At 47.5% G+C, this 22912-nt stretch overlaps 2 protein-coding genes across 2 annotated transcripts; one reads left to right on the forward strand and one right to left on the reverse strand.

Annotated features, from left to right (window-relative positions):
• Positions 1 to 1281: 1281 nt before the first annotated feature.
• Positions 1282 to 4986, forward strand: LOC126481869 (G-protein coupled receptor-associated sorting protein 1-like). The gene is made up of 3 exons (XM_050105827.1): positions 1282 to 2141; positions 3566 to 4566; positions 4982 to 4986. Exons 1-3 carry the CDS (start codon positions 1282 to 1284, stop codon positions 4984 to 4986), a joined length of 1866 nt encoding a protein of 621 aa, XP_049961784.1.
• A 21-nt stretch (positions 4987 to 5007) lies between these two features.
• LOC126481870 (synaptic vesicle membrane protein VAT-1 homolog) lies at positions 5008 to 22065 on the reverse strand. The gene is made up of 3 exons (XM_050105829.1): positions 22006 to 22065; positions 21716 to 21956; positions 5008 to 5318 (listed from the first exon to the last, which is right to left on the reverse strand). The coding sequence occupies exons 1-3, from the start codon at positions 22063 to 22065 to the stop codon at positions 5008 to 5010; spliced, it is 612 nt and encodes a 203-aa protein (XP_049961786.1).
• Positions 22066 to 22912: the final 847 nt, after the last annotated feature.

Here is a 22912-nt window from a genome sequence, read left to right on the forward strand (position 1 = left end):
TATGTAGAAGCGATCCTTACGATCTTGTTGCCGCCTGAGAATCCGAGGAGCCGCCAGCAGTAGCAGCCAGACGCTCATTTCCTGAAGATGACTACGTAAAGTCTGAACAGATCACTACCGAAAAATTGTTGCCATCTATACAGTTTTAATCCAGTCGAAACGTGACTTCTGCACAGCCGTAAGTATTGGGTTGGTGCATAAATTCGTTGCGTTTTTTCCGTAAGTTGACAGATACACAACAGAGACTTTACTCTTAACATACTCTTTCACTATTTATCATAGTTTGCTAACGCTGGTATAATTTTCCTATTCTGCGACTGTAGATATCACATGCTTTAGGTATGAAGAACTCGTTGAGCCATGTTCGGAGCGCATATCCATCCGGAAAGGAAGGCTGTTCGATAGGAAGCCGGAAATGTGAAAATCCGAGGTCGCAAGATCAGTGAATAAGGTGAGCGCGGTATGACTTCCCAAGCGAACTCCTCTATGGAGTTTGTCAGTGTAGCAGAATGCGGGCGGGCGTTTACGTGGGGTAGCATCACTCCGCACAGTCTTCCTGGCTGTTCTCAGATAGCGTGTGAAAGACGTCTATACCTTGTGGAAGCAACTCTTAGTAAACCACACTGCCCCTGCTCCACTAGATTACATTTTTTGTGCATGTGCGCAGTTCTTTGTACGAGGAGTTGCTGCTTTGGCCTCAATTATTCCTTTCTTTTCCTTATGTCGGCATGAAGACATTTCTTGCCACCAGTAACTATACAGTATAGGGACGGTCTGTGGCTTAAGAGCAAATCCATGACGAGCAGGCAGATTCACATATCCAGTGATTTTTTGTGATTTTGGCTTAGAACATGCGGTATCCATACGCCCGATTTATGGACCCCAAAGCATGCACACATCGCACGATAGTGGAATGATCGTAGTTCATCACATTTGCTACTTTTGGAATAGACTGATGTGGATCATTGTAGATTAATGCGTTTGAACGATCTTGATATCTTTTGAAGTCGTCTTGAATGTCTAGGAAGATCGAAATGCCCCTCCTCAAAACGAGGAAACCATTTTCTTGCCCTGCCCTGTCCAATGGAATTATCCCCATACACATTACGAATGTTTCTGGCTCCCTTAACTGCTATCATCTATCTATTGGAAAACAGAAGAATATGTCTAAAATGTTCCAGTACCTTCTTTTGACACTCCATTTTGTAGCTTCCACACCTCCATTATACCTCTAAGTGGAAATGCCAAAATATAAACTCAAATATCAAGAGTGAGGCTCAAATGGAAAGTGAGGCTCAAATGAAAAGTGAGGCTCAAATGAAAAGTGAGGCTCAAATGAAAAGTGAGGCTCAAATGAAAAGTGAGGCTCAAATGAAAAGTGAGGCTCAAATGAAAAGTGAGGCTCAAATGAAAAGTGAGGCTCAAATGAAAAGTGAGGCTCAAATGAAAAGTGAGGCTCAAATGAAAAGTGAGGCACAAATAAAAAGTGGGGCGCAAATAAAAAGTGGGGCGCAAATAAAAAGTGGGGCGCAAATAAAAAGTGGGGCGCAAATAAAAAGTGGGGCGCAAATAAAAAGTGAGGCGCAAATAAAAAGTGGGGCGCAAATAAAAAGTGGGGCGCAAATAAAAAGTGGGGCGCAAATAAAAAGTGGGGCGCAAATAAAAAGTGGGGCGCAAATAAAAAGTGGGGCGCAAATAAAAAGTGGGGCGCAAATAAAAAGTGGGGCGCAAATAAAAAGTGGGGCGCAAATAAAAAGTGGGGCGCAAATAAAAAGTGGGGCGCAAATAAAAAGTGGGGCGCAAATAAAAAGTGGGGCGCAAATAAAAAGTGGGGCGCAAATAAAAAGTGGGGCGCAAATAAAAAGTGGGGCGCAAATAAAAAGTGAGGCGCAAATAAAAAGTGAGGCGCAAATAAAAAGTGAGGCGCAAATAAAAAGTGAGGCGCAAATAAAAAGTGAGGCGCAAATAAAAAGTGAGGCGCAAATAAAAAGTGAGGCGCAAATAAAAAGTGAGGCGCAAATAAAAAGTGAGGCGCAAATAAAAAGTGAGGCGCAAATAAAAAGTGAGGCGCAAATAAAAAGTGAGGCGCAAATAAAAAGTGAGGCGCAAATAAAAAGTGAGGCGCAAATAAAAAGTGAGGCGCAAATACACTCCTGGAAATGGAAAAAAGAACACATTGACACCGGTGTGTCAGACCCACCATACTTGCTCCGGACACTGCGAGAGGGCTGTACAAGCAATGATCACACGCACGGCACAGCGGACACACCAGGAACCGCGGTGTTGGCCGTCGAATGGCGCTAGCTGCGCAGCATTTGTGCACCGCCGCCGTCAGTGTCAGCCAGTTTGCCGTGGCATACGGAGCTCCATCGCAGTCTTTAACACTGGTAGCATGCCGCGACAGCGTGGACGTGAACCGTATGTGCAGTTGACGGACTTTGAGCGAGGGCGTATAGTGGGCATGCGGGAGGCCGGGTGGACGTACCGCCGAATTGCTCAACACGTGGGGCGTGAGGTCTCCACAGTACATCGATGTTGTCGCCAGTGGTCGGCGGAAGGTGCACGTGCCCGTCGACCTGGGACCGGACCGCAGCGACGCACGGATGCACGCCAAGACCGTAGGATCCTACGCAATGCCGTAGGGGACCGCACCGCCACTTCCCAGCAAATTAGGGACACTGTTGCTCCTGGGGTATCGGCGAGGACCAATCGCAACCGTCTCCATGAAGCTGGGCTACGGTCCCGCACACCGTTAGGCCGTCTTCCGTTCACGCCCCAACATCGTGCAGCCCGCCTCCTGTGGTGTCGCGACAGGCGTGAATGGAGGGACGAATGGAGACGTGTCGTCTTCAGCGATGAGAGTCGCTTCTGCCTTGGTGCCAATGATGGTCGTATGCGTGTTTGGCGCCGCGCAGGTGAGCGCCACAATCAGGACTGCATACGACCGAGGCACACAGGGCCAACACCCGGCATCATGGTGTGGGGAGCGATCTCCTACATTGGCCGTACACCACTGGTGATCGTCGAGGGGACACTGAATAGTGCACGGTACATCCAAACCGTCATCGAACCCATCGTTCTACCATTCCTAGACCGGCAAGGGAACTTTCTGTTCCAACAGGACAATGCACGTCCGCATGTATCCCGTGCCACCCAACGTGCTCTAGAAGGTGTAAGTCAACTACCCTGGCCAGCAAGATCTCCGGATCTGTCCCCCATTGAGCATGTTTGGGACTGGATGAAGCGTCGTCTCACGCGGTCTGTACGTCCAGCACGAACGCTGGTCCAACTGAGGCGCCAGGTGGAAATGGCATGGCAAGCCGTTCCACAGGACTACATCCAGCATCTCTACGATCGTCTCCATGGGAGAATAGCAGCCTGCATTGCTGCGAAAGGTGGATATACACTGTACTAGTGCCGACATTGTGCATGCTCTGTTGCCTGTGTCTATGTGCCTGTGGTTCTGTCAGTGTGATCATGTGATGTATCTGACCCCAGGAATGTGTCAATAAAGTTTCCCCTTCCTGGGACAATGAATTCACGGTGTTCTTATTTCAATTTCCAGGAGTGTAAAAAGTGAGGCGCAAATAAAAAGTGAGGCGCAAATACAAAGTGAGGCGCAAATACAAAGTGAGGCGCAAATACAAAGTGAGGCGCAAATACAAAGTGAGGCGCAAATACAAAGTGAGGCGCAAATACAAAGTGAGGCGCAAATACAAAGTGAGGCGCAAATACAAAGTGAGGCGCAAATACAAAGTGAGGCGCAAATACAAAGTGAGGCGCAAATACAAAGTGAGGCGCAAATACAAAGTGAGGCGCAAATACAAAGTGAGGCGCAAATACAAAGTGAGGCGCAAATACAAAGTGAGGCGCAAATACAAAGTGAGGCGCAAATACAAAGTGAGGCGCAAATACAAAGTGAGGCGCAAATACAAAGTGAGGCGCAAATACAAAGTGAGGCGCAAATACAAAGTGAGGCGCAAATACAAAGTGAGGCGCAAATACAAAGTGAGGCGCAAATACAAAGTGAGGCGCAAATACAAAGTGAGGCGCAAATACAAAGTGAGGCGCAAATACAAAGTGAGGCGCAAATACAAAGTGAGGCGCAAATACAAAGTGAGGCGCAAATACAAAGTGAGGCGCAAATACAAAGTGAGGCGCAAATACAAAGTGAGGCGCAAATACAAAGTGAGGCGCAAATACAAAGTGAGGCGCAAATACAAAGTGAGGCGCAAATACAAAGTGAGGCGCAAATACAAAGTGAGGCGCAAATACAAAGTGAGGCGCAAATACAAAGTGAGGCGCAAATACAAAGTGAGGCGCAAATACAAAGTGAGGCGCAAATACAAAGTGAGGCGCAAATACAAAGTGAGGCGCAAATACAAAGTGAGGCGCAAATACAAAGTGAGGCGCAAATACAAAGTGAGGCGCAAATACAAAGTGAGGCGCAAATACAAAGTGAGGCGCAAATACAAAGTGAGGCGCAAATACAAAGTGAGGCGCAAATACAAAGTGAGGCGCAAATACAAAGTGAGGCGCAAATACAAAGTGAGGCGCAAATACAAAGTGAGGCGCAAATACAAAGTGAAGCGCAAATACAAAGTGAAGCGCAAATACAAAGTGAAGCGCAAATACAAAGTGAAGCGCAAATACAAAGTGAAGCGCAAATACAAAGTGAAGCGCAAATACAAAGTGAAGCGCAAATAAAAAGTGAAGCGCAAATAAAAAGTGAAGCGCAAATAAAAAGTGAAGTGCAAATAAAAAGTGATCGATAAGACATTGTAACCAGAATACCAGTGTTCAATACAAAAACGCTAGTTACTTACACACCAACCTAATACTGACGCGAGAGTAATTACATTGTTAAGATTTCGTTCAAAAATTAGCACAAATGATTCGACTTTACAGACCAATCAGTGAGGCATGAACTGCCGTTTTGCAATGGAGTAACACTGTTAAAATGGTGTTTAAATCTTGCCAGAGTAAACGATTAAGTGGATTAACATCTTAGAACTGTCTTAAGAACAATTTAGTGACAGACCAGCAATTCGCGTACTCACCGATAGTGATCAGTCTTCCGCAAGGCTTGAGCAGCCTCAGGAATTTTTCGGTCTCCGCCCCTCCACTGCGGACGATGGCGACATCGACGCCCTCAGGGTAGAGGCTCAGGATGCGCTCCACGTAGTCCTCCTCGTGGCGGTACACGCCGTTCACCCCCAGGCGCCACAGCTTGTCGTGCTTTGACTCAGAGGCCGTCCCCAGCACCGTGACCAGCGGCACCGTCCGAGCCAGCTGCGCCACGGCCGTGCCCACGCCACCTACGAAGCGTGTCACTCTCCCTCAGTCTCGAGAATGACAATTCACTGCTTGCTATGTTAAGAGAGATTTCTGTGACTAAGTACAATTAAGAGTAAATTACTGTTTGCGTGAAACTCTCACGCTAGGGGAAACAACAGGCAAAAAACCCATCAACGCGCAAATTTAACTGGTGCCTGGTTGTCTTCAGGCTGCGCGTCTCTAGCACTACATACGGTGATCCAAGGCTTGAGGGTCGAAACTATACAGACGGAAGAGGGCTGTAAAGGAACTTTAAGGGAAGGGAGATTGATGTCTCAGGTAGCACGAGGTCTTCAATGAGCAATGCCTGTGGAACTTTTTTGTAAACTACTGCTTACCTTCAGTTCCAACGCAAGTTAATAGAGAATCATTGCCTGAGGTCAGTAAATATCGACATAAATCTTCTGAAGAATCAGATGCACGAATGACACCCGCTGAAAGAAATTGTAGGGAAGACGTGTACAATAGAAGAAAACTATCTTCATTTAAATGAACTGGAGAAATTGATGGCAAGATGAGAACTTCTGACGGAGGCGATCTACCCAGACATATGATAGTAACGGTAGATGGTGTTTTTCACTTAAGCACATTTTCAACAGATTTTATACCGCTGGCAATTTCTTCCTGTCTAAAAATTTTAGTCGATTATTCAGTTCCTGTTAGGTCGCCCAAAATGGTATCCAGTGCAGAACAGTTAAGCAGGAATGGATAGAGGAGGAATGATAGGCCACAAAAGCATGCATAACTAACGAAAAGAAACTCCGTTTACACGAAAATTAAAGAGCCCGTTGATGGAAACAAGTAACTTCATGAATATCAAAAGCTCAGATGGTAAGCCAGTACTAAGCAAAGCGGAAAATAGGTTGAAGGAAATATAAAGCGTCGCTATAAGGGAAAACTAAGGACAGAATCATAAAATGAGAAGAAACGAAGAAGGTAAAGATGAGATGATACTGCAAGAAGTATTTGACAGACCTAATGGGCAATAATTATAATCCTTGGGAGAGCCACGTATGATAAGTGTATTCCAGGTGCTGCGCAGTACATGTGAGACAGGTAAAAGGGTGTAGTAATTCCAGTTCAAACTAAAGCAAATACTGACTTGTGTGAATACTATCTAACCATTAGTTTTATGTATCAGTCAGTCACTATTTTGTAACACGAATCATTCATAGAAGAATAAAACTTTAGAGACTGCCTTTGAGATCAATTTGGGTTTCGTAATAATACACTAACATCCAAGGCAATACTGATCCACCGACTTATCTTAGAAGATAGATTGATTAAAGGCGATTCTAAGTTTATGTCAATTGTAGATTTAGAGAAAGGCTTTTGACAATGTTGATTTTGAAACAGACATTTTGATGTTAGAGATAAAACGCAGCAAACCGAAAGGTTTTTTTACAACTCTTACACAAACCAGATAACAGTTATAAGAGCCCAACAGTTCTGACACCTGACGTAACCTCCTTTACATGTGGAGCAACAGGCACACCCGTGCAAGCTATAGGAAGGATCTTCTAGGGGCTCCCGGTAATTCTAGAGATTTGACTATCAATCCCAGTTGTAAGAAGTACCCGAATCCCACTGCTTACCGTGAGGAGAGCTGATTCGATTAAATATCAGTCCTACATCTAGAACACAAATCGGATACCGACGAAACTTGGGAACAGCTCGAGTGTCACAAACCTGGTACACAAACATCCCTAAATGCCCTTCATTGCGGTGTTATGAAAGAGTACACCCCCGTGTGGACGAAGCAAATTGAAGAGCAGGGATGACTAAAGATTTTGTCTGGAATTTAGCGCTGTACGGAAGTGGAAGGTGGACGACCGGCATCATTGCTAATCTTGTGAACCGGTTTTCGGCTTACAAGGCTCTCGGTAAGTAGTAATTATCGTGAAAAATCATTTGAAACTGTGTGCTAGACCAGATCTGACTGGTAACCTTGCCTTTTGCAGACAATGATACTGAGAGTTCTGAAGGCATAAATGACAAACCACCCTCTCAGTTTCACTGTTGCCAATACCTCCCCTTCCTCCCTGCAGATCAGTGAAGCTCTTTTCCACACGTCGTTGGATTAATCTCTCCAGCAAGAAGTGGAGGCGTGACTTATTGCGTTTGGAACGCCATAGGATGCGACTATCTTTTTTTCGGAAGCGCTAGTCTAGCAAAACATACCAGAAGGTACTCGAGTTTGGATATGATATAGCAGCTGGAGCTGTGAGTGAGCTCTTCGTCTGGCCTGAATAGAGCAGTCAGTAAGACCAGTGATAGAATGGTGAGCTCCAGATTCTAGTCCCAGTGCAACAGTTAATTTGCTAGGAATTCTCAAAGGTATTAAGCTTTATTCTGGAATTATTGGCGAAGAAATTTTGGTGCAGATATTAACGATGAAATTCGTGTTGCAAACCTTGGATAGTAGAAAGGGTTTTGACAGCGCAATAACGACAAAAACAGTAAGCATGAAAAGGTAAAAGACGGAGTTGCTCAGGGTGTGGCTTACTAGAGGTAAGGGACGACCAATAAGTTTCCGTTTGAGAGCGTCATTGCAGCGTGTATACAACGTATTGCGACTGCGGTGTCAGTACAGATACCATAATGCGGAAATCAACTACGGCGACGTTATTACCAAATGCTTTGAAACAGGATCAGCTTACTGTTATTCTGTTCTTGGCTGCCGAAGGACAAACACCAGAGAATGAAGATTGTGTGCACTGTGTCTGAAACCACTGTTGTGAAATGGTGCGCCAAGTTCCATGCTGGTCACAGACAAGACGCCAGCCGAACTGGGTGGTCAGCGTCATCCATTACGAAAAACAATCTGACGGTTGATAGAGCGATTAGGGTTGACCGACGCGTAACCATTCGTGCGCTAGCAGAGGATCCTTACATCAGCGTCGGTAGCGTGCAATACTGTACCCAACAGATGTTAGGATGCCATCAAGTCTGCAGCCAGTGGATACCTGGGGTGTTGAACATCTAACAAGAAGCAAACCTTACAGCTGTGTGACTGAAGCACCAGATGTGTTTAAGTTTTGAACACAACAAGGTCCTTGAAAATTTTTTCCGGCGGTGAAAGCTGGTGCCACCACTGTGAATCAGCCTAATCCAATGATGATGTAGGGGTGTCGTCCATCGTCCCTTCATCCCAACGAGTTCAAGAGCAAGCCACTCGCTGCTAAGGTGATACTCATCCTGTTCGATTATCAGAGCCCATTGCTTATTAATTTCAAAGAACCAGGTGTCGCCATTACTGGGGAATGCAGAATACATCACTGCTAGCAGTTATGGCGGCAATTCCGAGAAAATTGCAGCAAGTGCGCTGCTTCATGATAATGCACATCCACATGTAGAAAACGTTATATGCAAGCTGCACAGTTCAAGTGGGAGACGCTCGAGCATCCACTGTGCAGCTCTGTCAATCGTATTATCACGCGTTTGGTCCCTCAAAAAAGGCCTTTAGTTTGTTTTGTTTTAGGGCGCAAAAAGCAACTGGAGTCATACGCGCCCAAGTCAAAATTAGAGAGGGAAACGACTATACTTCATTCCCAATGGACAGAATAGGAGAGCTAAACAAGGAACATGGAAAAAGGTAAGAAACACCATACGAAAATGGAGGCCCAAAACTAAACATTGATTGGTCTTCGCCATATTGCTTCGGCAGATAAAAAGTAAAATGCGGTGGACAGCCCGCGCGTCATTTGCTAAAACGTCTGAAATCATATGGAAAACCCAAGCTAGAACGTAAATTGGTAAAAGGGCATTCCAGCAGGAAGTTGCGGACAGTGAAAGTTTGGGTCCAATGCGTACAAAGTGGTGGGGCAGCGCCAATGAGCAAATGATGGCTAAAAAGGCAGTGCCCAATACCCAGCCGAGTTAAAATAATCTCCCAGCGGGGAGAGCCGAGAGGAGTTCCTGCAAGGCGCCGGGAGAGGCTTAACAAGCCGAAGCTTCTTCCCGTGAAGGTGGAACCATTGGCGATGCCAAAGGGACACTACCTCCTGATAGACGCAACGCAGAGATCATAGGAGGGAATAGAGGAACTCACGGGCAGAGGTACGAGAACTGCTGCATTGACAGCGTCAGCAGCCTCGTTTCCTTTCAGACCAACAAAACCAGGGACCCCACAGAACCATGACATTGGCTCCACGAAGAGTGAGCAACTGACAGTTTTCCTGGACCCGCTGCACTAAGGGATGAGCAGTGTACAGCAAAGATACTTTGGAGGGCGCTTGAGTGCGTCTGAGCAGAGAATACAATTGGGAAGGCTGTGTCGCCGGATGTACTCCTTGGCCTGATGCAAGGCGGAAACCTTGGCTGTAAGGACTAAGGAGTGTGCCTGAAGCCGGTATTGAAAGACACGGGGGCCAATGACGAAAGCACACCCGATCCCACAGTCAGAGCCATTAGTGAACACGAAGGTACTATCCCTAAGTTCCATGGGAAGGTCGTGAAACTGAAGGTAATAGACCGAGCCTGGAGTAGTGTTCTTAGGAAGCGAATAGAGGCCAAGGTTAACATGGGCCTCTTCACGAAGCCAAGTCGTGAATGGTTCACACCCACTGGGAAAGTCGCAGGTAGCGTGAAGTTAAGCCGCCGTATTAAGTGGCGAAAGTGGACTCCAGGAGGTAACAGACGATCTAAGGAATCACCAAAGAAGGCGGCTTACGAGGGGTGGCTACGCATTTTATACAAACGGCATGCATACCTGCTGAGGAGAAAGTGACGGCGGTAGGACAGTGGTAGTTCAGCTGCTTTAGCATAGAGACTCAACCAGACTGGTGTAAAAGGCGCCCATGACCAAACAGATGCCATGATGTATAGTGTTGAGACGGCGTAAAAGGGATGGGCGTGCAGATGCATAAATGAAGTACCCATAGTCGATTTTAAAACTGACAAGGGACCGGTACAAACGGAGGAGGGTGGTTCAATCGGCACCCCAGTAAGTACCATTGAGGACACCTAAGACACTGATGGACTGCATACAGTGGCCTGCCAGATACGAGACATGGGAGGATCAAGAGTGTTTCCTATAGTGCATTTCGCAGTGTGAACGAATGGAAGCGTAACAGGCTCAAGATGAGATGGTGGAGGAAACTATTTGCGCAGCCAGAAATTCATACAGTTTTGTCAGTGGAAAAGCTAAAGTCATTGGCGATGCTCCAGGAGTGAAGACCAAGACTGCGCTGAAGACGCCACCCAGTGAGACAGGTCCGTGGAGAGACAAAGCGAGCCGGAGATGCCCGACGGGGGACAGACCATTATAGGGTTGATGGCGATTGCAGAGTTTTTTTTGTGGTTTTAGGGCGCACAACTTCAATGGTCATTAGCGCCCTGACTACGTTAAGAATGCACCGCGAGGCAGAAGTTTAAAACAACAACTGAAAGGGAAAACACGATAAAAGAGACTGACAGGCATAGGATTAAAAACAGCATCATCAAATGTCCTTAGAGAGGTTTGTCAAATTGATAAAACGAAGAATGCGAGCAGCTGCTCGTGGGTCATCCGCTAAAATGGCATCTAGAGTACATGGCAGGTTAAGATCTAGACGCAGTGTGTTAAAATCCGGACAGGACATTAAAATGTGGCGGACCGTCAGCAATTGCCCACATGGGCAGAACGGCGCCGGCGCAGCCTTTGCCGCGGCATCTGCAGCTTCGTTCCCAGGGATACCGACATGGCCAGGGACCAACATAAAGCTAACTGGAGAACCGACGTCCACCAGCTGCTGAAGAGAGCGTTGGATCCGGTGCACGAAAGGGTGAACCGGATACGGATCACTGAGGCTCTGGATGGCGCTCAGGGAATCTGAGCAGATGACATGAGCAGAATGTCGGTGGCGGCAGATGTAAAGAACAGCCTGGTAGAGGGCAAAGAGCTCAGCTGTGAAGACCGAACAATGGCCATGGAGCCGGTATTTGAAACTTTGTGCCCCGACAATAAAAGAACACCCGACCCCGTCATTGGTCTTTGGGCCATCTGTATAAATGAAGGTCATATTGATGAACTTCGAACGAAGTTCAACAAAACGGGAGTGGTAGACCGAACCGGGGGTAACCTCTTTTGGGAGCAAGCTGAGGTCAAGGTGAACGCGGACCTGAGCCTGGAGCCAAGGTGGCGTGTGGCTCTCGCCCACTCGAAAGGTTGCAGGGAGTGAAAAATTAAGGTGTTGAAGGAGGCGACGAAAGCGAACTCCAGGGGGTAGCAGGGCAGAGACATACAACCCGTATTGACGGTCGAGAGAGTCGTCAAAAAAGGAACGATAAGACGGGTGGTCGGGCATTGACAGTAGCCGACAGGCATACCGACAAAGTAGTATATCGCGCCGGTAGGTGAGTGGCAATTCGCCAGCGTCAGCATGAAGACTCTCTACGGGACTAGTGTAAAACGCTCCGATCCCAAGTCGTAAACCCCGATGTTGAATGCAGTTGAGGTGGCGTAAGATGGATGGCCGTGCAGTGGAGTATACGAAGCTCCCATAATCCAGCTTGGAGCGGACGATCGACCGATATAGACGAAGCAGCACGGTTCGATCCGCTCCCCACGACATACCACTGAGAACACTAAGGACATTTAAAGAACGGGTACAACGGGCAGCCATATATGACATGTGGAGACCAGTTAAGTTTCCTGTCAAATGTAAGACTTAAAAAATTTTGTTGTCTCCACGATTGGGAGAGCAACGGGACCGAGTCGTAAGGACGGTGGGAGAAACTCTTTGTAGCGCCAGAAGTTAATACAGACCGTCTTCTCAGCAGAAAAACGGAAGCCATTGGCGACACTCCAGGAGTAAAGACGGTCAAGAGAACGCTGAAGACAGCGCTCCAGGAAACATGTACGCTGCGCGCTGCAATAGACGGTAAAATCGTCCACGAAAAGGGAGCCTGATACATCAGCTGGGAGGTAATCCATTATTGGATTGATCGCGATGGCGAAGAGAGCGACGCTCAAAACTGAGCCCTGTGGCACCCCATTCTCCTGGCGAAAGGTGTCTGACAGGACAGAACACACACGTACCCTGAACTGTCGATCCATTAAAAAGGAACGAATAAAAAGAGGGAGGCGACCGCGAAGGCCCCATGTATGCATGGTGCGGAGAATGCCCGCCCTCCAACAGGTGTCGTAAGCCTTCTCCAAATCAAAGAACACAGCCGCGGTCGGGCGCTTCCGCAAGAAGTTATTCATAATGAAGGTCGACAAGGTAACCAGATGGTCAACAGCAGAGCGGCGCCTACGAAATCCACATTGTACATTGGTAAGTAGGCGTCGAGACTCGAGCAGCCAAACCAATCGAGAGTTAACCATTCGCTCCATCACTTTACAGACACAGCTGGTAAGCGAGATGGGTCGATAACTGGAAGGCAAGTGCTTGTCCTTCCCCGGTTTAGGAATCGGGACAACAATAGACTCGCGCCAGCATGCGGGAACATGTCCCTCAATCCAGATGCGATTGTAAGTACGAAGAAGAAAACCTATACCCGCAGGAGAAAGGTTCTTCAGCATCTGAATATGAATAGAATCAGGCCCCGGAGCGGAGGACCGTGATTGGCCAAGTGCGTTTTCGAGTTCCCGCATGGTGAATGGGGCATTATAACTTTCACGATTCGAGGAGCGGAAGTTAGGTGGCCTAGCCTCCTCTGCCTGTTTGCGGGGGAGGAAGGCAGGGTGGTAATGAGCGGAGCTCGAAACCTCGGCGAAAAAGCGGCCGAAGGCATTGGAGACATCCTCAGGGGCCACAAGGACGTCATTCGCGACCGTCAAGCCAGAAACTGGTGAGTGGACCTTAGTGCCAGATAGCCGGCGCAGGCTACCCCAGACAACAGAAGGAGTAAAACTGTTGAAGGTGCTTGTGAAAGCAGCCCAGCTGGCTTTCTTGCTTTCTTTAATAATACGACGACACTGTGCACGTAATCGTTTATAATTGATACAATTCGCCACTGTAGGGTGGCGTTTAAAGGTGCGTAAAGCACGTCGACGAGCACGTAAAGCGTCTCTACATGCTGCAGTCCACCAGGGGACCGGTACGCGACGTGGAGAAGAAGTAGGGTGAGGGATGGAATATTCAGCAGCAGCGAGAATGACTTCCGTGAGGTGTGCGACCTGACGATCGCAGCTTGTGAAGGTTTGATCCTGAAACGTCGCCCTGGAAGAGAAGAGCCCCCAGTCTGCTTTGGAGATGGTCCAACTAGATGAGCACGGAGAGGGGGTATGCTGCAGGAGATGGATAACACACGGGAAGTGGTCGCTCGAATATGTATCAGAAAGTGCATACCACTCAAACCGGCGTGCAAGTTGGGTAGTACATATAGAGAGGTCTAAATGGGAATAGCTGTGAGATGTGTCCGAAAGAAAAGTAGGGGCGCCAGTATTGAGGCAGAGAAGATTGAGCTGGTTGAAAAGGTCTGCTAACAGGGAGCCCCTCGGGCAGGATGCTGGAGAGCCCCAAAGGGGATGGTGGGCATTGAAGTCGCCAGTTAAAAATGGTGCAGGTAGCTGAGCAATAAGTTGCATCATGTCTGCCCTGGTAACGGCAGATGACGATGGAGTGTAAACGGTACAAATGGAAAATGTAAAAGTGGGGAGAGTAATGCGGATGGCAACTGCCTGCAGACCGGTGTGCAACGTGATGGTATCGTAGAAATATCATCCCGGACCAGCAACATAACTCCTCCATGAGCCGGGATACCTTCCACAGGGGGGTACGTCAAAACGCACAGAGGTGTAGTGTGCCAAGGCAATTTGATCGCATGGAGGGCTACGACGAGCGGACGGTGTAAGCGGAGCAGCAACTTCAAGTCCTCTCGGTTGGAGCGAATGCTGCGAATATTCCAGTGAATAAGTGCCATCGTAAGAAGAAAAGGAAGATGAAAGAAGGTCACCTCGAAGGCCGCTGAGGGCCTGGCTTCGAGCGAGCACTGCCGCCGCTATCAGTAGGCGGACAGTCATCGTCCATTGGGTCTATAGGTTCATCGGCCATCTTGGGAAGATGGCTGGGAGGGGGAGCTTCCTCCGCCGGTGAACGGCCAGATGTTCGGCTACTAGCGGTGCGGCCAGGCGAAACGGATGACGGCCTGGGGCGGCAACCGCTGGGTGGCGCAGGAGAAATGCGCTGTGGCGGAGAAGGAGAACTGTGCTTCCTATGAGCCTTCTTGGAAGGACGTTTGGTGGAAGTACTGGTCGAAGGCTGGGAGGTCGAGGTACGTAGGAAGTCTGCACGGGACGGTTCCTTCTTGAAGGCCCGTGCATCCGACTTCTGGGTCTTCGTCTTAGCAGAAGCTGATGAAGGGGCTTGTGTCTGTGGGGTGATGGGAGGAAGAGGAGACGTCGACCGCGCCATCTTAGCACTGGCCGAACGGACGACCGTGGTGCTGAAGGTCAGATCGCATGTCTGGGTTGCCACCTCCCTGGTAGTCCGAGGAGAGGCGAGGACAGTACTGTATTTCCCCGCTGGGAGCAGCGTGGGCTTCCTACTAGCCAATAGCTTGCGAGCAGCCGAGGTGGACACTTTCTCTTTGACCCGAATTTCTTGGATACACCGTTCTTCCTTATAGACAGGACAGTCGCAGGAGGATGCGGCATGGTCACCCTGACAGTTCACACAACGAGGAGACGGAGGTGGACAGTCACCCTCATGGGCATCCCTGCCACAAGTGACATTTATCCACATTGGAACAAGACTGTCGAGTGTGATTGAAACGCTGACGCTGGTAGCAGCGCGTAGGTGTCGGGACATAGGGGCGAACAGAAATAACCTCGTAGCCCGCCTTGATGCGCGATGGCAGCTTAACACTATCGAAGGTCAAGAAAAATGTCCGTGTCGGTACAAGGTCATTGTTGACCTTTTTCATGACCCTATGGACAGCCGTCACGCTCTGCTCAGCGAGGAAAGATTGAATCTCCTCGTCAGTCAATCCGTCGAGGGAGCTAGTATAGACTACACCACGAGACGAATTCAAAGTTTGATGAGCCTCCACCCGGACAGGGAACGTGTACAGGAGTGTGGCCTGAAGCAGTTTTTGTGCCTGAAAGGCGCTCTCAGTTTCTAGTAATAAGGTACCGTTACGCAACCTGGTACAAGATTTGACAGATCCGGCTATCAGTAATTAGAACTTCCGGGCTAAGAGGCCGTGGTCCAATAGTAGAAATACTTCTCCCTGACGTTTCGTTGCCAGCTGAGGGCAACATCATCTGAGGTGAGTCTACGACTCGTAGACTCGTAGACTCACCTCAGATGTTGCCCACAGCTGGCAACGAAACGTCAGGGAGAAGTATTTCTATTATTGGACCACGGCCTCTTAGCCCGGAAGTTTTAATTACTGAAGACGCCGGCCGTGAAAGCCTACACGCTAAGATCCAGCTATGGCATCTACGCCGTTCTGGATAACGAAAGGGTTGACAGAGGAAAAATCCTTTCCGTCCTCAGATCGAGAAACGACGAAGAACTGTGGGGCAAGCGGTAGTACTTTTGTCACTGGTGGCTGGTCATGTTTCCGTTTTAGGGGAGAAGTCGAGAGAGATCGTGTGAAATCCATTGCGGAGGAATCCCCATGATTGCCAGCGTCTCCGATGGCGCGCTCCTTCCTTGTGGGGACCCTCTCAAAGGGCACTCCCGCCTTAGGTGAATGTTTACACCTCAGGTCACACCTCCCGAGAAACAGACGGAGGGACCAATCGGCATGGTCAGAAGGTATCAGCTCAGGCCATCACCCCTCCCTGGGCCTTACATGTGCCTTACATGTCTACCCAGGGCGGGGAATTACGAGTTACTCCGTCACCGGCTACGCGTGCGAACGCGTGGGTCGGCCTTCAGGCACGCACAGGGAGGAAGGAAGAAGAGGAAAAAGAAGAGAGAGAGGGAGAGAGGGAGAGAGAGGACAGACTGTCTCAAACGCCGAGGCGGAGACCAGAGAAGGCAGGGAGAAGAAGGCAATGAGAAGGCAAGGAGAAGAAGGCAATGAGAAGGCAAGGAGAAGAAGAGAAGGGAAAGAGTAAGGAAGACAGTGAGGTGGAGAAGAGCAAAGAAATGAACCAACCAAAGGAAGGAAGAAATGAAGTGAAAAGTGAAAAAGCAAAATGACCACAAATAGAGGTCGTGGAACCGTCTGTCTCCGGACGCAGGCGCTAACGACCCCCTTGAGGGGGTGGGACTCCTTTTAGTCGCCTCTTACGACAGGCAGGAATACCTCGGGCCTATTCTAATCCCCGGACCCGCAGGGGGGGATAGAGCTGATGACGCTCAGGACAGAACGCTGAGGCACAGCATTTTCCTGAATGAAGGCGTCCGACAAGGCGTAAGAAACACGCACCTTGAAAACTGTCTTTTAAAACTGACCAAAGGAAACGGGACAGGCGCCGATAGAAGCCCCACGTGTAAGGAGTATGGAGGATACCAGTTCTCCAGCAGGTGTCTTATGGCTTCTGCAAATCGAAAAAACACGGCTACAGTTTGGTATTTCCGCAGAGAACTATTCATGACATGGGTGGACAAAGTAATGAGGTGGTCAACTGCAGAACGCCGCACTCAATCTACACTGTGCTTTCGTGAGTAAATGGCGAGACTCGAGCCACCACAGCAGCCAGGCATGAATCATACGTTCTACCACCATGCAAACGCAGCTGGTAAGAGATTGGGCGGTAGCTAGAAGGAAGGTTTTTGTTCTTACCGGGCTTGGGGATGGGTATGACGGTTGCTTCACGCTAGCGTTCAGTAAATGTGCATTCTGCCCAGATGCGGTTAAGTGGAAAATGCGTACCCACAAGAGAAAGGTGCTGCAACATCAGAATGTGGATGGCATCTGGCCCTGTGGCTGAGGATCGGGATGAACTGAGAGCATGATCCAGGACCCCCCCCCCCCCCCCCCCCCAATAAAGGCGGGTTTGCTCTACTAATTCGGATAAGGGATGAGTATTACCCAAGCCGCCTCAGCTCGTTTTCGATGGAGGAAGGCAGGGTGATACTGGGAAGAGCTGGAAACTTCCGTAAAATGGCAAATGTGTTCCTCCTGGATAACTTTTACAACTGTAAGAAACCCTAGTAACACTATTGGGAGACAGGACCTACAGTTTAACGTGGAATTCCAACCACGTGTCGTTTCTGGTGTAACCTACACGATACTAAGGTGCAGGCTAGGTGGCTTTTCTCATATGATTTCTACTGAATACAGAATGTGTGGCTAGTCGTTATGTTCTTTTCAGGCCTTAATTTTTTCTGTCTTGGCAATAGTTTTAGACTACCAAAAAATGGACGGGATATTTTCTATTCTTGATCCGGTTGGTTTGGATTTTGGTGGTGGTGGTGGTGGTGGTGGGAGAAGCGAAAATTATAGCCCCAGCATTTATCTGCCAGAGAAAGTAAAGCTCTCCAAGGCACCTCACCTGGAACTATTTGATAGACATTTGCTAGTTCGTGTTTCTTGTGAGAGGTGATTGACACTCCTGGCTTGCAATTCTCTTTCGTTGCATTATTCGCCTGTTCCTTTGTGCACTGGACTATAGTATCTGACTTACTAAGTCTTGCACAATTTAAAGTTCTTTCATCCTGTAATAGTTCCGTCAAGGATTTTATACGTTGTCTTCAGCTCGATTTTACCAGTAAGTGCTGTGAGTTTTAAGTGTCTCATTAGATGTTTCATATTGCGTTGTTTGGAGAGTGTGTTACGTGTTTTAGCCGATTCTTGCGATTCTTGATTCTGTGTCGAATTTTGGTTAGCCATCGGGACAGACGCATGTTGATTTAGACTCCACGATATTTAATATCTGCAATCAGTTCAAGATAATTGTCTTATGGTGTTATTTGTCGTCCACATTTAATTTTAGGGCATCTGGTGGTTTTATTTCAAACAATCTGAGAAAACTGGCGTTGTCCGGTTCTTTTTAGCTTTGCACAGCACTTCATGCATATGGAATACTTTAAGCTTTAGTAGTGTGATTGGTGACATGAAGGAAAGGGTTATTTGCTTCACTAACGCGGGAGATCCACGTAGAACTGGATGTATGAAAAGCAGCTGATACTATAATCCACGTACATAACACACAACATCTGGTATTGTGCTGTGCGTGTAGTCATAAATTCACCGGAAATCTTACAAGTTTAAAGCGAAATGGTAAATTGTTAGAGTTCAGCCTATTAAAACTCTCCTTTGCCACCTCTCGTCATAATTTCCGTTTTTATGGAGTTAGAAGTAACCGAGAAGGGTTCTGAGGAGCGAGATAATGTATGACACTTGGGAGCTATATTGCGCCTCGCTTTTGGGAGGACTTCCTGAAGAGTGAGGACGCCTGATGATGGGATCACAGTAAGTTGCCTCGTTACCTTCATCGATTGCAGAGACCATAGTCCTCAGACTTTTAGCCATTCTGGTTTTTTCGAAAGGACCAGAAAGTTTTCTAGGCATTTATATTCGCAAACGAAACGAAAATTTAATCAGTAGGCACCCAAATTGTAAATCAAACTTCATGAATTCGTTTTCCTAGCAAAGAATAAAAATAAAAGTTATCGAAAGAAGAACATATTTGTAATACTCAAGGCGGAATCAGTACATCCGTAGATACTAGCCAAGTAAATTCGCTCTTAACATTCATGAAGATAAGCTTGTGGTGCTAAATTCTGTTTACTGGCGTAAACTTCTGAAAATATGTCACTGGGTTAAGAAACAAATACCTCCACCTGTTAATTCTTTAACGTATTACGAAAGAGCTCCCTCTGGTTCTTTAGAATACCATGCTGTGATTAAACATCCGAACTACGAAGACGAGGAGACGATTTTAGATAGAACTTTATATTATGGCGTTTGCTTTAACGTGTTTCGATTTTCATAAAAAAGCCCATATATTACTAGGCGATGCTGTTACCTGTGAAAACCCCATGAAAGTCCTCTAGCAGTGTTGGAGATTAGTGTGTTCAGACACGCGAGCTTTAAAATTTTATTGTTAGTGTAGACGAAGGTTTTTCATTTGAAGAGAAGCTGACTTAGGTTTTAGGTTTTACCCCCGATTACTTAAAGAATCTACCTCCCATGTATAAAGCAGTTTCAACACCTAATTTCCGATGTTTGTCAAATATTTGACGAAGCCTGTAAGCGATGAAACGTGTAGAGAAGTTTTGAAATTATGATTTAAATTTTTTGAAAGTCGCTAATTGCTGTAATGAAATATTTCATGAATGTAGTCTGGGTAATTTGCCTGCAATTTGAAGAAACTTTAGTTTTTCACGCATCTGAACGTTTGTGACTTCCTATCTCCCTAACTATACATGGAACAGTGACAATTTTGAAGAGTTAGTGATATCTGGACACTGCCAGTTGTGTTGAGAATAATCGGTGAAGCAGTAATTTATCTGGCATGCCCGATGTTTAAGTATGCCTGCAGTAACAGCAGAAATGTAGTAAGCGATAACCCTTTTGCTTTCATTTGGGAGGGTGAGTGAGAGACAAGTTCAGTACAGCTGTGAAATTCTGTGTGAAGTTATCTAGGACTCGCTAAGTGCCATCTTCTAATACTTGAGGAATGTAATCCGGTAATTTGCACGTCGCCACTTGGGAAGAATTGTTTCTGACGGTAAAACGCGTCATTGTGTGAACATTTTAATGCTTTGAGTTCCAACAATATAAAACCATTTTAAAAATTTTCGCAGAATTGACCTTTATCGTAGTAAGCAACGAATACAGGAAGCTGGCAAAAATTGAATAATCCATCTTTTTACAGTCACGGCTTCACTTTGGAACCACAGGGTTATACAATTTCCAACAGTCATCTTTTGTGAAATATATTTTACAAATTTCGCAATTTCTCTATACCTTGTCCCATATTTCAACTTCCGTGAGGTCTTAAGTTATAGTGGTGAAGTGTAGTGTAGTGTAGTGGTTGTAGTTGTAGTTGTAGTAGTTGTGAGTCAAATGAAAACCTTAAATTTTTTTGAAAATTTATTGTGCAGAAGTGGTATAAAGCTGTATCATTTTTCAACATGATCTCCCCACGCTCAATGCAAGTCCTCCAGCGCCTACGAAATGAATAATTTTTTTTGGAAAAAAATTCTTTTGGTAGTGCGCGCAACCACTCGTGCACCGCGTGTAGTACCTCTTTATCAGAATGGATCTTTTTTTCCCCCCATTGCGTCTCTGAATCGTCCAAACATATGGGAATCACTTGGGGGGGGGGGGGGGGGGGCAAGGTCTGGTGAGTATGGTGAATGAGGAAGACACTCAAAATGCACGTGTGTGATTGTTGCAACTGTTGTACGGGCAGTGTGGGGCCGTGCATTGTCATGTTGCAGAAGGACACCTGCTGACGGCAATCCGCGTCGCTTTGATTTGATTGCAGGGCGCAAATTTTTTTGTAAGATATCTGTGTATGATGCACTGGTGACAGTGGTCCCTCTAAGCATGTAATGCTCCAAAATGACGCCTTTTTCGTCTCAAAAGAGTCACTATAACCTTCCCTGCTGATGGTTCTGTTCGAAATTACTTTGGTTTTGGGCTTAAAGGCGCCATTCCTTGCTCGCTCTCTTCGTTTCCGGTTGGTGGAAGTGAACCCAGATTTCGTCCCCAGTAACGATTCTTGCAAGGAATCCGTCACCTTCTCGTTCAAAGCGCCGAAGAAGTTTTTCACAAGCATCAACACGTCGTTCTCTCATTTCAGGAGTGAGCTGCCGTGGCACCCATCTTGCAGACACTCTGTGAAACTGGAGCACGTCACGCATTTGCCTGGTGAAAGTCGCTATACTGATACTGCGGCGGTATGTGTGCATTTGCACTATGCTGCCACCTACAGGCCATTCTGCACGCTATTTGCAGCACGCTTACGAACTTACAGGATAACGGCGCGAGATTTCAATGAATTACGAATTTAAGGTTTTCATTTGACTCACCCTCGTAGTACCTAAATATGGGTCTAAAATATAAATTCATACGAAAGGTACATACTGTTCCAATGGTTACATTTCGAAGCCACTTGACAGCAGTGATAGACACAGTCAGTCTCTTACAATCACGGAGCACAGCTTTACGCCTACTGTTGCTTCGAACGCAGTAATTGTTGCAGTCCAGTTCATTCGTAAAGGTCCCCCGGTGTACTGTTTTACCATAGCATCGGTTTCATCCTAAAGGCATTGATCATTTTGAAAAGTTTCAGACACACCTGGTACTGAAAGGTTTAATTATATTACGAAAATTTTAATTGAAACAATAGTTACACGAAACTCTTGAAAACCAGATTTTTATTGCCCTGGAAGCAGTTATAGAGGCAACCAGCAAGGGATACGGGGTTCTGGGGTAGGGTTTAGTAATACTGCTTTTACAGTTTATCGATGTTTGTGGTGTGCAACCCACAGGCACGTATCGCCACTTGCTGCTAGCATTTACGGCTGCCGTACTGTACCTGCGAGAGACTGCATGAAGACGACGCCCGCCTTGCGCAGCCTGCCCAGGTCGAACAGGCAGAGGTAGGCGACGAGGCAGTCGAGGCCGAGCGCGGCGGAGTGCGTAAGGGTGGCGCTGGCGGGCAGCGCGAAGCAGTGGCCGCGCGGCACCTGCACCACGCGCCGGAACAGCCCGCCCTGCATCCAGAGGCACAGCACCTTGCGGCCCGCCTGCCGCAGCCAGCGCGCTACCTCAGAGCTCTGGGTTTACATGCAGCACGACATTCTCCTAAAGTTACAGTCCTCTTACCTCGAGATCGTCCACTCCAGCACCCACTCGCCTGACTACCCCGCAACACTCGCTTCCCATGACGACTGGAAAGGCCTCGCTTCTGATGATGCCCAGTCTCAGGTAATTATCCGTAAAATTAAGGCCGCAGTAAAAAACCTCCACTTCGACGTGGTCGTCTTTCAGGGCGTGTGGCAGCGGTGTATTCACAACCTGGAGAGACAAGTTACAGGGAAATCGTTTTGATGTCGACGATGACCTGAAATAGTGAGTTCCACTTTTTTTGTTTGGGGGTTTAAGGGCGCTCAACTACTGAGGTCATTAGCGCCCAGTCATAATTGTTAGAACACATAGAATCTAGTAAAACTCAAGGGGGGGGCCCAGAAAGTTCTTACAAAGATGCAGATAAAATAAGTGAAGGAGTTAGATGTCTCTGGACAAGCCAGTCAAAGCAATGAAACGAAGAACACGAGCAGCTGCTCGAGCGTCATCAGCTAAAATATCCGGTAAAGTAGATGGCAGGGACAGGACAACACGAGATTGACTAAAGCGGGGACACGACAATAAAACATGGCGCACTGTTAATGCCTGACCACAAGGGCATTGCGGGGCTGGGTCACCGGAGAGCAAGTAGCGGTGGCTAAACCGGCAATGCCAAATCCGCAACCTGGTCAGAAGGACCTCCTCGTGCCGAGATGGTCGGGAGGAGGTTGTCCAAGCAGTTGGGAGCGGTTTTACTGCCCGGAGCTTGTTTCCTTGGAGGGATGACCAAGCATCCCACCACAACGACACAAGCCTCTTACATACATCCCCACGAACGTCAGATGACGGGACAATAGGAGGCTGGCCGAGGCAGGAGGACTGCAGCCTTGGCTGCAGTATCCGCAGCCTCATTCCCAGGCACTCCTACATGTCCGGGAACCCACAG

This window comes from Schistocerca serialis, chromosome 5 (genome assembly GCF_023864345.2).
Source record: "Schistocerca serialis cubense isolate TAMUIC-IGC-003099 chromosome 5, iqSchSeri2.2, whole genome shotgun sequence".
In the NCBI taxonomy this organism is placed as follows: Eukaryota; Metazoa; Arthropoda; class Insecta; order Orthoptera; family Acrididae; genus Schistocerca; species Schistocerca serialis.

What these genes read in the sequence shown, in the direction of transcription:
- LOC126481870 (XM_050105829.1), bottom strand. Translation starts at nt 22,065, where the DNA reads ATGGGAAGCGAGTGTTGCGGGGTAGTCAGGCGAGTGGGTGCTGGAGTG. An exon ending in CTGGAGTGGACGATCTCGAG is followed by an intron (nt 21,957 to 22,005) that starts GTAAGAGGACTG and finishes ATGTAAACCCAG; the next exon opens with AGCTCTGAGGTAGCGCGCTG. An exon ending in CTTCATGCAGTCTCTCGCAG is followed by an intron (nt 5,319 to 21,715) that starts GTACAGTACGGC and finishes CACGCTTCGTAG; the next exon opens with GTGGCGTGGGCACGGCCGTG.
- LOC126481869 (XM_050105827.1), top strand. Translation starts at nt 1,282, where the DNA reads ATGGAAAGTGAGGCTCAAATGAAAAGTGAGGCTCAAATGAAAAGTGAG. An exon ending in GCGCAAATAAAAAGTGAGGC is followed by an intron (nt 2,142 to 3,565) that starts GCAAATACACTC and finishes TTCAATTTCCAG; the next exon opens with GAGTGTAAAAAGTGAGGCGC.